The 14,143-nt window shown below is 40.9% G+C and overlaps 1 protein-coding gene and 2 pseudogenes across 1 annotated transcript; all 3 read left to right on the top strand.

Moving 5' to 3' along the window:
• The first annotated feature begins 1,921 nt into the window (after nucleotides 1-1,921).
• On the top strand, nucleotides 1,922-2,825 carry LOC149118140 (uncharacterized; annotated as a pseudogene).
• LOC149118139 (uncharacterized) lies at nucleotides 2,826-4,046 on the top strand (annotated as a pseudogene).
• A 7,197-nt stretch (nucleotides 4,047-11,243) lies between these two features.
• On the top strand, nucleotides 11,244-11,927 carry LOC110054769 (uncharacterized). The gene has a single exon (XM_020761125.1). The coding sequence runs from the start codon at nucleotides 11,244-11,246 to the stop codon at nucleotides 11,925-11,927; it is 684 nt and encodes a 227-aa protein (XP_020616784.1).
• The last annotated feature ends 2,216 nt before the right edge of the window (nucleotides 11,928-14,143 follow it).

The raw sequence follows: 14,143 nt of genomic DNA, 5'->3' as shown, positions 1-14,143 counted from the left end.
AGAGCTAGAAAGCTCAGCGGGTTGCAACGCCGTCAAATAAAACAAGAATATTCCAACCGCCGCAACAACATGAAATTCTTTGGAATAAGAGATTAAGTACCCCTACGATCAAATTCTCGATATCCATTTTTCTAAATTTCCTACACAATAGGTCTTTCCTAGATATCTTGCCAAATTTCAATCTATTAGGAACATTAGAACTCACGTTTTTTGGACCTTAAGAGGCTGTCTCTGTAAAAACTGATCACTGATTTTACTTCAAAAATTCGATTTTTCTGAGAAGCTGGGATTTCGAAGCCCTTACCTAGTCAATCACTAAAATGAGTTTTGTTTGATTAAAAATTCTCATTGAATTTTTCTAGGATTAATTGAAGTTCGGTCCACTCGACACAAGTTGCGTGCGTGCCGAAACTGCAAAATAGCACATATTGCCGGCGCTCTAAAAAAATTAATATTCGCTCAAAAGTCCCAATTCCTTTTTTCAACTATAGATATATCATAGCAGTTTGTTTAGCCATGTTGCAATTGTAATTCAAGGTTGTTTCCTCAACGGTTTAAAGAAGATTTTCTACCCGTTAAATCGAGTTTTGAACCAAACACGAAAATAGCTCTACTTTGAAGGTACGTTTTAAAAATGTGGCACCTGTTTGAAACTGCTGAACTACATGAATAGAAAGTATAAATGGCCCTTAATTTAAAACAATAATAAAATATTATATTATTAATTAAAAAAAATTACGATATATTAAATAATGTTATAATAATATTATAACATTATTTAAGCTAATTGAAAGCCTAGACCACCAATATGTCCTTTTTTTGCCTGATTTTCTGGTCTAGAAGAAAACGCGCTCATACAAAACCTTCTACGGGACTGTAATTCCCGTGGGGTCTCTTGTGATGCAATCTATTTTTAGAAACTATGCACGACGCTATTATCAACCGAGACTTGGAACAAGGAAAATTAATGACGGCCGTAAATTCTCGGAAATAAAGGTCCAAAAAATTAAACGTGAGTTCTAATGTTCGTAAAAGATTGAAATTTGGCAAGATATCGAGGAAATATCTATTGTGTACGAAAATGTACAAAAATGGATGTCGAGAATTTTAAAGAAGATAAAGAAAAACATTTTAAAAGAAAAATACACGCTATAACATGACGTTTCGGCGTCATCTAGTTACCATTATTAAATGCAGATTCAAAAAGGTTCAGTTCAGATATACTAGCTTAGGTGTTAAAAAGTAAAGCAAAATGTGAGCAACAGTGTCAGCTAATTAAACACTTTTGCTGGAATAGGGTCCGCTTGTGTGTGTAAGTTTGGTCTTTTTTCTTTGATTATCAACATCTCGTAAATCAAGCATTCCAGCTTCCCTCTAAACTTCTCTAAGATATTGAATTGTTCGTGCGTTTTTGGTTGGGCTTGATTGTGACTTTCCGACAGGTGTTTTCCGACAGCTGAATACTTATGCTCATTAACACGATGAAACGGCAAAGGCAGCGCATCGAGTAAGGTAAGGCCTACGTCGCTCACCGTCGATGGACACTGTTAAACTGTCGGTAAAAGAGTGCAACGGCAAATAAAGGAAATCGATTCTTTGTCGACTATTGAAGAAAACTTGGATGTCGTGGAAAGGAATCTGACCGCATTTCGTGTTACAGAATTTACGAGGTGTGTTGCTGCACTGTTGGACAACCTCGAGGGTGAAGGTGACCAGCTAACGATTGGTATGCCGAAAAGGGTAACAAATAAGCGATTTGATTGAAAAACCGTTTGCTGGATTTCGTCGTCGAAAGAGATCATCGAGCAGAATTTGGAGGTCAGATCTCAAGCCAGTTCAAGGTGTGCGCGAGCATCGCGTCGTCCACAAGCGTCATCGAGATCCTCAATCACAGGTAAAAGCGGCCGAATTAACAGCAAAGGTAGCTATGTTGGGACAACTGCAAAGAGCCGGAGAAAAAGGCCGAGAAGTTACCTTCAGAAGAACAATTAGCAGTTGCTCAAGTCTGAGAACGTGTGTTTGCAGAAATCGACAATGGCATCAAGGAAGATTTAAGCCACCAGCCAGAAATGCCTCCGGAAGCCTTTCGTATTCCAGGATTTTCCCTCTCTGGGCCGTCTCTCCCGCCTGTGTCTAGTACCTGTACTGTTCCAAGCGCAATTTCGAACACTGTAATGAGCGTGAACTTCACTGCGGTTTTCCATGGTCGTGCTCCTACGATACAAACACCTCGTAAGCCGGCGCGACAACGACAGTTAAACCCTCTCGCGCCTGAGTTTCACGTTGCCGATATGCAGCCAAATACAAGGCAGTCTTGTGAATTTCTTCAGAAACAAAACAGATTAACCGAATTGTTGGCGGAACAACAACAACAGAGTTTACTTCCGTTGCTGACACTGACTAAATTAACTGGCGATCCTCTGGAATATTCCACATTTACTAGAAGTTTTGAATCGCAAGTGGAAGCTGAAGTCAGCCCTAACGATGTTCGTTTGCAATACCTGGAGCAATATTTGCAAGGAGAACAGAAGGAGCTCATCAAAGGATGTCTACACCTTGATAGAAACAGCGGCTACTTAGATGCTAAGAAGCTCCTAAAGGGGAAGAACGGAGATCCTTACAAGATATCGAATGCGTACACTAAGAAGATCAACGAGTGGCCTTACATGTGGTCAGTACATGAACTGACGTTAGACCGACTTTGCATCTTCCTCGGTCAGTGCCAGAGTGCGATGTCGACCCTAACCGTTCTATCCATCCTCAACCATCCACACAACTTACAAAGTATGGTGTCAAAGCTTCCTTTTCCGCTCCAAGACCGATAGCGGCAAGAGGCGAATAAGAAGAGACTTACTAGGGGAACGATCCCCAAGTTTGATGATTTCGTGAACTTCGTAAACACTTGAGCAGGGATTACAACAGATCCAGTCTTTTCGCGAGAAGCCCGCCGTCGCTTGGAAGGCTCATCGGATCGACCTGATCGTTCCAACAAAGGCAAAGGTTCTGGGAAGCCTAAAACATACGGGGACCGTACTCGCGCCCTGCACGTCTCTAATCATGCAACAGATGTAACTGCTGGCTAAAAGCCTGTTTCACGTAACCCTGCTATCATCTGTAAACTTTGCAACAAGGGGAACGACTTAGATGACTGCCAAGCCTACCTGAAGGGATGTTTACCAGACATAAAAGAGTTCCTTAAAGAGAAAGAGCTATGTTTCGCATGTTATGATCCCGGGTACAGATCTAACGGGTTCGCCCAGAGGAGAACTTATAAGAAGTGTTGGCGTCGTTATCCCTCGGGACTTCATGATGACAACTTTTGCCTCAATCAAGTAGCCTCCATGCAGCAGATCCCCCTCGGACTCCTCTGCTGCAGAAGAATCATGTTGTGAATGCCCATATTGAAATGGACGAGGCAACCTGTAATGCCTCTGACACTGAGAAATCTGTTTCCGCTGTATCCATCGTTCCTGTCAGGTTAAGATCTGTAGAGAGCGAAGTCTTCACTCATGCCATGCTTGATGCTTGCAGTACTGGTTCCTTTGTTCTAGAAAATATTTTGCCCAGTCTGGGTGTAAAGGGTACTGATACACAGCTGATACACAACGCCAAGGTTCTGAAATGGATTGGTCGTTCCAGATTTAAAGGGTGACAATACCATGCAATTACCGAAGATCTTCACCAAGAAGGACCTTTCCACCTGCGAAAACGTCTCAACTCCTGAACTTGCTCAACGATGGAAACAGCTTATAGGCATAGAAGCAGATCTGCCACCGCAGTTACTTGATGTAAAGATCGGTTTTCTGATTGGCTCATACTGTCCGAAAGCCCTCGAGCCAATAGATATATTAGCAAGCGAAGATGGTGGTCCATTCGTGATTAAAACGGTTGCTAGATGGGCAATAGTTGGGCCCTTATACGCGTGCAATGAAGACCATCCAACAGTAAATTGCCATAGAGTTGCTGGAAGGGAAGTCTGTTCTAGAAGACACCTCGATCATCACTTCATGGTAGAGAACAAAGTCAGAGAAATCGTTACTCCATAAGCGCTGAACAAGATGTTGGAACTAGACTTCAGCGAACAAACTCTTGACGAGGGACAAGGGCACTCACAAGAGAACAGGATGTTTCTCAAGATAGCTAGCCTGGGTATTCGGCATACAGGAGATAGTCATTACAAGATTCCCCTTCCATTCCGCCGTGATGATGTACGCTTTCCTGAGAACAAGGAGCAGGTCCTTCAAAGAGCACGTAGCTCCCATAAGATAAAGGTTAAGGTAAAGTCTGCATACGAGCCAAGTGGCCCACCAGGCCGGAGCTTATCCCAGTTTCTGTGGCATGAAGCGACTAGGAGTGTTTCTACTCCCCCCTGGACAGGATGCTAGTCCCATCGCAGGGTTACCCCCAGCATTTAGTTCGTCGGTACCCATTTATACACCTGGGTGGAGAGAGGCACTGTGAGAGTAAAGTGTCTTGCCCAAGAACACAACACAATGTCCCCGACCAGGGCTCGAACCCGGACCGCTCGATCCGGAGACGAGCGCACTAACCATGAGGCCATCGCGCCTCCCGTTAAGACCATGACAATTCCACGTCTTGAGCTTACCGCGGCCACAGTCTCAGTTCGAGTGGAAGAGACGATTGCCAGAGAATCAGACGAACGCGCTGATAGTAAAACGTATTGGACAGACAGTACCACTGTTTTGAAGTACATCCGAAATGATAAGGAGCGTTTTCACGTGTTCTGGGCGAATCGCGTGCAAACAATACGAGATGCGTGAATCGTAACCAGTGGAAGTACGTTGGGACTGACATTAATCCAGCTGATGACTCGTCACGAGGTCTGAAAGGCCACGAGCTATCCAAACAGCATCGTTGGATTGCAGGTCCAAATTTCCCATGGCTACCTGAGAGCGAATGGCCTCAACTTCCTGCTGACTTGGACGACGTTTCCTCCAATGATCCTGAGGTTAAGAAGGTTCTTATGCACAGCATGGATATTGAAGAGAACGCAGACCTTTTGACGAGGCTCACACGCTTTTCCGAGTGGCATTGTATGAAAAAATCAATTGCCTGGATACTCCGTCTAAAACCAAACTCTGATGAAAGGGCATTACTTCCCAGGGATAGAGCAGGCAACCTGGGAGGTACAGCAAAGGTGAAACGCGAACCCCTGAGAGTAGAAGAACTGGACAGAAGTAGTATACAACAGACAGTTCTGCGACAGGGACACTGGGACACAGTGACGTCACAATACCCCAGAGGTTGACGTCATCAAAAATGATGACATCATAATCTAAATATACAATAGTGACATCATCGGGATGGAGGGTTGTAGGGTGTCATTGGAGGTATTACGTTTGTTCCAATCAACTACTCTTTAACTATTGACAACTCTCAGAGCTCCAACTTGTCAAGTGATCATTACAAAGTCCTACAGTTTGTTCTTTTTATCCGGCCATGATCAAGTACACTGAACCATACTTTGTACTCAGAAGCCTTTTCGATAATTCTGTTTACACTGGTTGCGAAGTTATTAGTCGTTTCTTTCAATGAAACTTGTCAAACGCAAGAACGTGAGAAAAGTAAGGGGGATCTTTTTATTTCATTTCATATTACTCTCTTGGTTAGTAAAGCTATATTGTTTAATCTTCTTCCTTTGATAGATTACCTTTTGCGTGTCAGATTTGTTTTGCATTCGGCCTTTTCGGCTGCTTTTTCTCCTAAAAGTAACTAAATTAACTCACACTTACGTGAATTGACCAAGAATAACAAAATCTTCATTTTATCATCATGCCTTGTCGAGTGCTTACCTGATTATCCATCAACTGAAGCATGAATCTATCCAATTTCAATGCCATTATAAACTCACGTTTCTGTTAATTCGGTTTTGTTCGGGGAGTCTTTGGTATGCGAACACACGGTAATCCAGTTTTTCATTTCCACTGTTTATGTACTTTTACATGTGATTACGTAGGTCCCAGGAGTAATCAACATCTAATCTCTCCTTTTATAACCAACGCACTTTCTAGAGCTAGGTAATGAGAACTGAAAGAAGTGATTAAAGTCTGCAATGTAACGATTAATCGAGAGAAAGTAATGATAGAAAAATTTGATCCTTACAAGATTGGAATTTTACCTGGTCGTGATACTCACAGGCATCTTTTATTCGAAGGATGCCAAAATCAAAGTTGAGAGGTTTTTTGCATGAATTCACATTCCGATAGATTCAATTCTGGGCAATGGCTAATTCCCTGGGGTGATGCGAACTTTATATCACTATATAACACTTTTAATAAATATATAGAAAATCCAGCAGAGTCGACTGGGTGTAACTGTTGTTTTATTGCGTAAGATTACATCTGATAGTCACGTTTCCGTTTATTTGTTCCACCATAGTCCTGTAGAGCTCGAGAACATTGTTAACTACGTTTTGCACTGGTATGCAGTAATTGTTGTTATAAATCATGTTGTAACGTGTTAACACTTGATTGGTTTACTTGACGATATAATCATGCGAATGCTTAATTCGACTATAATTATACCTTGAGAAGTTGCGCCGCTTTCCTATTTGTGACTTTTTAGATGTTTGTGACATTTCCAGTGACAGGCAGGAATACTGAAGCACCGCACAAAATGCACTTTTTGTAAAGTAATAATACTTTTTTCAAAGATAAGTTTCTTAGTCAAAACATTTGAAAAGAATAACGTCATCGCTAAATAAAGCGCTTAAAGAGATGGTGCAATACCTGGAATTTTGGTGAACAATGCGAGCGTCTAAAAATAGAAATACAAGTAATGAAAGTTCAAACTGGCACGGTATCCCTCAATTTCTTTCCTCGGTGAAAGATGTTTTGTAGTATAAATATCACGCTCAAATTGCAGTGATGGCAACCTTTCGTGAACACATTGGTAATTCGCTGATCGTTACTGAGTTCCTGCATTAAATCGTCGATGACTACCAAATTTCTGATGGAGGGATCAGTAATAGATTCTAAGTCGCTAGGAACTCCTTCGACGAAGTTGATGTTTGGAGTAGTTGTCAACATACTCAACATATCATCGTAGGCGGGTTGGTAAATACCGAAGCACCAAATGACGTTTTCAGGGGCTCCATCGATGAGATCCTTCCCCGATTCAAGTAAACGTTTTACAAACTGACTTTTACCACAACAGGTTCGTCCTGCGACAATTGCCGGGAAGGGATGTTTAAGTCTTGGGTCCATATTTTTAACTGATTGACTGAACTCTATGCTTCAAATTTAGATCCTGCTCCCAAGCATTCTTAGGTTCAGCCTCTTTCTCATAAACACGAACCATGTTGGTTGTTTGTAACTTAGCAAACTGTAGCCAATATTTTCGCTCAATGTCTGTCAATTCGTGTACTTGACTTAAGGGCCCATTAACCGATTCATGCGCGCGCTCGCGTACGTTGCTAAGGAGGTGAAATTTCACTTCCGGTCACAAAAACTTGCAAATTTGCTTACATTTTAGACGTTTTTCATTGTGTTTCGCAAAATGCAAAGTAAAAAAAGTACAAGCAAAGACAAAATAAGAGAAAGACAGAAAAACAAGAGCAATAGAAAGAGAAAAACTAACTCCGTGTGGCTTTGTTTGATCTTACCGAAGTGCGCTGGTAGTGTAAATTGTGAACGCGCTGATAGGGTAACTTCCAATAGATATCGCGCGCACTTCCGGTTTCTTTAAATGATAAAGGAAACGCGGTTTTTCATTAAATTCAGCCTTTTTCGACGAATTTCGATTAAAGCCAACGTTGGCAACATAGCTATGCATTCCTTTTTCGAAATCATGCTTTTTTCAGAAAATTACGAATTTTTCAATATTTTAAAATGCTCCTAAAATCTGACCTTTTAGAAATTAAACAAAATCGATGCATAGCGTAATGAGGATTTAAATTAAAATACTAAATCAATGAAAAAAATCCCGGGAAAGTAATTTGCCTGGGAGCCTTTGCATTTTTTCTGTATTAGTCACATGACCATGGGCGTGGCCTGATGACGTCATTACTGGTGTTACTGATCAGGAAAAAGTTAAAACACATGAAATAACTCTGAACTAACTAAAAATGATGAGGTTATATGAGACTAAATTTCCCTAGCAACGGCTCGAAAAGATCGGTTAATGGGCCCTTAAATGGTCTGCTAATCGAACTAAAAATTTTGAGCCACATCCAGGAATCGGACAGTGCTTGCACTTGAGTTTCTTCATGTTTACGTTACGAAAGTTGGATTAAAACTGAAGAAATTTGTTTCCTTCGCTAAATTTATAGGGCACAACGGGCAGAAAAGGCTCCTAGGGTACCAAATCACACTTGTATTTTTCTCTGGTAGCACGCGTGGGATCCCGAGACGAAACCTCGCGCGTGCCATTCGAAAGATGTTTTTTCTTATCCCACGAAAAATTAATAGTAAAGATGATAGTTCAGTTAATAATTTCACGGTAAATCTCGAATTTCTCAAGCATTTTCCAGAATACAAGATGTCTTTATTCATACTCATTCTGCTAGCTACTCTATGCAGTACAAACGCTTGCTTCGAGAAGTAGATTATCGACTGTACAAGTGTTGGCATGTCATCCATACCAGATTCACAGACAAGGATTGAGAACTACATTTCGACTTTACTACGAGATAACAATTTACGTCACATTAATATCTCTGCTTTGTTAGAACTATTACCACAACTCATTTCTATAGATCTTCGAGCCAACGACCCAGTTTTGTGTGATGTGACATACAAAGTTTTTACACCTCCAAGCCGATTATGATAATCGCCGATTGTAATTGTAATACCCGGTTATAACACCAGCACCAGAGATTACTACAGCCCTCTTAAGCTTCTCAGCAACGCCGCCCACCCATCGCCAAAACGATCCATCCCACTTATACTTCAAGCACTGGAAGAAATCAATGCCGAATACTTTAAATCACAAACAGATAGGGAATTATCATCACGTGACACCATACATTTACACACTAATTGGCCCTCTGCTGTTTATACCAACGTGTGTGATTCTACGTCGATCAATGGTCATCAATCTCCCGAGGGTTTATAAGTCAAGCTAGCAACTCGTGAAATTGGACGAGCAGTTTTTGCTTGCGTTTGTGCTGTTGTTTGCACCACTTGCGATCGAAAAAGATTGTCTCCCTGAAGCCATCTCTTCAAATTGCTGCCAGTAACGGAATCCAGGGTACGAGTCATAAGAATTTGAATAAAAACGCCTCTCGTATTCCTCGTTTGCATTGAAATAACTGTAAAAGCGTCAGATGGACCGGGTAAACAATGATTTTGTCCCGCCATCGCACGCGCCAAACTGGACTAGCCGTCAAAGTAATTTTTCTCACCGTAATTTTACCCAGACATGTTTTAAAAAATTGACAGTTAAATGGTTAAAAAAAAAAATTTTGCTTTTGCCGAGGCAACACTTCGGCTTCTTTGAAGATTGGCGAAATTTTCGCAATCCGCAAAAATTTGGCAAGTTTTTGAAACTGGGGTCGCACTTATTTTACGCTACTTGTTGACAGATTTATTACTTATTCATATAAAATTGGCTCCAGTGCAGTGCGACCCGGGCTGTGTGTTTGCGATCCAAAGACTTCCCGAACAAAACCGAATTAACAGAAACGTGAGTTTATAATTGCATTAAATTGGATAGATTCATGCTTCAGTTGATGGATAATCAGGTAAGCACTCGACAAGGCATGATGATAAAATGAAGATTTTGTTATTCTTGGTCAATTCACGTAAGTGTGAGCTAATTTAGTTACTTTTAGGAGAAAAAGCAGCCGAAAAGGCCGAATGCAAAACAAATCTGACACGCAAAAGGTAATCTATCAAAGGAAGAAGATTAAACAATATAGCTTTACTAACCAAGAGAGTAATATGAAATGAAATAAAAAGATCCCCCTTACTTTTCTCACGTTCTTGCGTTTGACAAGTTTCATTGAAAGAAACGACTAATAACTTCGCAACCAGTGTAAACAGAATTATCGAAAAGGCTTCTGAGTACAAAGTATGGTTCAGTGTACTTGATCATGGCCGGATAAAGAGAACAAACTGTAGGACTTTGTAATGATCACTTGACAAGTTGGAGCTCTGAGAGTTGTCAATAGTTAAAGAGTAGTTGATTGCAATAAACGTCCTTGAAAAACATTTGTTCGTTCATTTTCTCGGTCTTGTCTACTTGCATAACTTTAGGCGTTAATGACCCCAGGCAGATTATTTTGCAATAACAAAGGAGCAATGGAAAACTCTATTGCATTTGAACAAACGGAGTTGTTTTATTCTGTCTATTAAGTTAACAGACCAAATAGAAATCGATTTATTCGCAGTCATATATTTTTATAATGACTGAGGCGTTTAAGGCGCAACCGAGATTCATATAGACTTTGGTCCAAGGCGCTAAAGCCGGTAGTAATCATGTCTAAAGGAAATTTCTTTTCTGCTTAGCGTCTATTTAAAGTGAAAATACAAATAATATTAATTGACGGTCCAAACACGGAAAAGCAATTTCCATGTCGCCTATACATAATTAATATTTCCCAGGTCGGAAAGTTAAGTATACGTAATAGAAATAAAGTATATTTTATTCTGTTGCTAAATTACCCTGCTGAAATGTATTTCTTCCTATTCTATACTCAATAATGGGCCGAATTGGGCAGGGGTTCTTCAGAATGAAGGTTCTTTAACTTGGAAAGCTTGGTACCTGGTAGACCACAAAATGCTTCTTTCAGCAAACCTATTTCACTTATAGGAGTCATCAGATTTCTAGCCAGTAAGCGGTAGCTGTTAAATCGTATTCGACGAGCAGAGAGAGTGAGACCCATGTTAAGCTTACTAATTTGGAAAAAATTTCATCTCTTTATAATGAGAAAATCACGTGACTTCTGTCACTAAAAATAATTCTATTACATCATTCTACCTATTTTCAGATTATGACGTAACACCTCCAATGACACCCTACAACCCTCCATCCCGATGATGTCACTATTGTATATGTAGATTATGATGTCATCATTTTTGATGACGTCAACCTCTGGGGTATTGTGACGTCACTGTGTCCCATTGTCCCTGTCGCATTGTCCCTGTCTGTTGTATACTAATGACAGAGCAGGGAAGGCCATTCTGAAACTAGTACAAGGCGGTGCATTTCCAAAAGAAATAGAAGCTCTACAAAAAATTCAACAAGTAGATTTTGAAACAGACCGACAATTTGCGAAGGCAATGAAGTCCGAAGTCAAGAAATCTAGTACCTTTTATCGCCTTGATCCTTTCCTGGACCGGGACGGACTCATACGTGTTGGCGGAAGGCTAAGCAAGTCACAAGAGTTCTCAAAAGGCTTTAAGCATCCTGTGATCCTCGCGAAGAAAATTTTGATCGTGAAGTTCATAGTTCGCGACGCCCATAAGAAGGTCGCCCATGCAGGCAGGGGCATTACACTGAACGAACTAAGAAATCAATATTGGATACTTAACGCCAATTCTGTTGTGCGACATTTTATCTCCAAGTGCGTGGTATGTCGTCATCTTCGTGGAACGACAGGTGAACAGAAGATGGCTGACCTTTCTAAGGGGCGAATAACACCCTTTCCTCCCTTCACGTACACTGGCGTTGATTACTTTGGTTCCTTCTACATCAAGGAAGGACGGAAAGACGCTAAACGCTATGGAGCACTATTTACGTGCCTAGCTAACCGAGCGGTGCACATTGAAACGGCCGACTCATTGGAAATGGATTCCTTCATAAACGCCCAACGACGATTCATAGTAAGGAGAGGGCCAGTACGTGAGATCAGATCAGACCAAGGCACCAACATCGTGGGAGAAGAGACAGTACTAAAGAAAGCTCTAGCCAAGCTGGACCAGCAGCGCAATCGAAAGGAGTCTTTGCAGAGACTTCACTCCTGATTGGGTCATCCAATGGAAACAGAATCCTCATGCAGCGTCCCGTATGGGTGGAGTTTGGGAGCACCAGATACAGTCTGTCAGATCAATTTTATTTGCACTGATGCGAAAACATGGTCACACCTTTGACGACGCGACGAGTCCTTTAGAACCCTGTTAGCTGGGGTAGAATGCACCACCAACGATCGGCCGCTCACTGTCCCGTCAAGCGATCCCGAGGATCTGGATCCACTCACACTAAACCACATACTGACTATGAAGTCAAAAGTCGTCATGCCTCCACCAGGAAACTTTCAGAAAGCTGATTTGTACCTCCGTAAAAGATGGGAAACGTGTGCAGTATCTTTCGAATGTCTTTTGGTCGAGATGGAGAAAAGAATACGTCCAACATCTACAACAGAGAGTAAAATGTAACCACCCCCGAAGAAACTTCGAAGAAAGAGATAAATAGTAAAGCAGGTCAAGTGACTTATTTTGCCTCTTAATTTCTGGTCAAATGAATACAAAATTTGACCATTCCGGCACGGATAGTTACTTTGAACAAAGGCAAAGAATAACTGATATCTTACACTTCGCTTCAGTTGACCATTCCCACCTCATTTGAGATTTGACTATTGCTGAGATTATGACCTCATTAGACACGTGACCACCATAAAAACATGTTAGGCGATTTAAGGACACTAAATTTTTATTGATCTTTAATTTTGGTCTTCCTACTGCAAAAACCAAAGGTGTTTCTAAAGGGAAACGGTTTAAACTTCCTGGGCGTCTAACCAAGTAACAAGCCATGCCATAAGATGCTTTAGTTGTAAATCAAAAATTGAGAATTGAATGTTATTTAGCCCTTATGTCAAACAAACGTAATACTTGTTTAGTGCAGAGTGCACTACTTGGGTGGTTTAGGGGGCTGCTGATTGCTAAGGCACTAACCACTAAACACAATAACATAATAAGGTGTAAGCTTACACGTTTGTTTCATCAATTGATTTCAATTGATCCATTAACCTTACGGGAAGGGGGCTGGGTGTCATACTTACAATGCTTTGTTGATAACATGACAAACTATATATTTGTTTTCACAAATCTCTTGTTATCCTTGTGGTTTTATTCTCTTAAGAACAAAAGCAATTTCATCGAAACGCATACGCAGATAAGTTAGCGTCATTGCCGACTATATGTTAGTTCGGTGAAAAATACATTTCATACGGGATTACACTCGAACGTTCAGTGCTTTTCCTTGTGGTAGAGCATAACATGGAAGACGCATGCCTTCTAACACTGCTAGTGTGATAAACCCTGTTCTCGAGTTCGGATCTACGCGTTTTTTTTAATTTTTGAGTGACACCACACTCTCGTTTTGACCGGGGATAGCAGCTATATTTCAGGCAGCGTCAGTTCTCTCTTTTTTAGTACAAAGAACGCTACTGTGACTGCGTACCTTCTGGAATTACCTTTAGCTTGATTCAAGAAATTGCCTCTGTTGTTTTAATAACTATTGTGTGTTTCGCAGGGTTCAAATAAAGAATGAAAATAATGAACAGCCAAACGAGCACAAAACAAGCGAAAGCCCGGCCGAACAAAAAGGTGGCTGAGAGTGCAGAAAGCATCTCTGGTATAAAACGAAACCAAAACATATAAAATGACGTTCCCGCCATTTCGTCTCAGGTAGTTTCGAGAAGGTCGCTTGGGCTGTCCACGCATTACGCGAGTAACATCCTCGGAAGAACTGAGTTCAATTTTTCAAAATAACTTAAGAGGGACTACCTTGGGTAGAAGGCCTATATGAGAGATTCACTCTCTTACCTTGATAATCTCTTGATTAGCCGCGTTGCTGTGATTTAGCTGAGTCCTCGATTTTCCATGCCCGTTGGAAGTCTCGTTGTCACGCAAAAAAGTAGAGTGACCCGTTGTCACACAGTTATTATTTTCATCTGATTCGACTGAAGATGAAAACAGAACCGACTCTCTGATTGATTTAAAAATACCATAACCTAAATACTCTTTTTCTTTGGCCATATATCGTAGCTTGGTAAGAAATAACACGCAAACCGCGGTGATAAACATGGCAATAAAACGCATGTTAAAAAACAAAGTTCATTTACTTGACGTTTCGTATGTTTCAACATACATCTTCAGAAGTGACCGTTAGGAATAGAAGTAACAACTAAATTTCAATTTAAAATAAGTAACTAATTAACAATCACAATGACAGAAGCTGA

Source organism: Orbicella faveolata, unplaced genomic scaffold, assembly GCF_042242905.1.
Source record: "Orbicella faveolata isolate gen_17 unplaced genomic scaffold, um_ofav_v1 contig_1, whole genome shotgun sequence".
Classification (NCBI taxonomy): domain Eukaryota; kingdom Metazoa; phylum Cnidaria; class Anthozoa; order Scleractinia; family Merulinidae; genus Orbicella; species Orbicella faveolata.
This window is presented reverse-complemented; position numbering and strand designations above follow the sequence as displayed.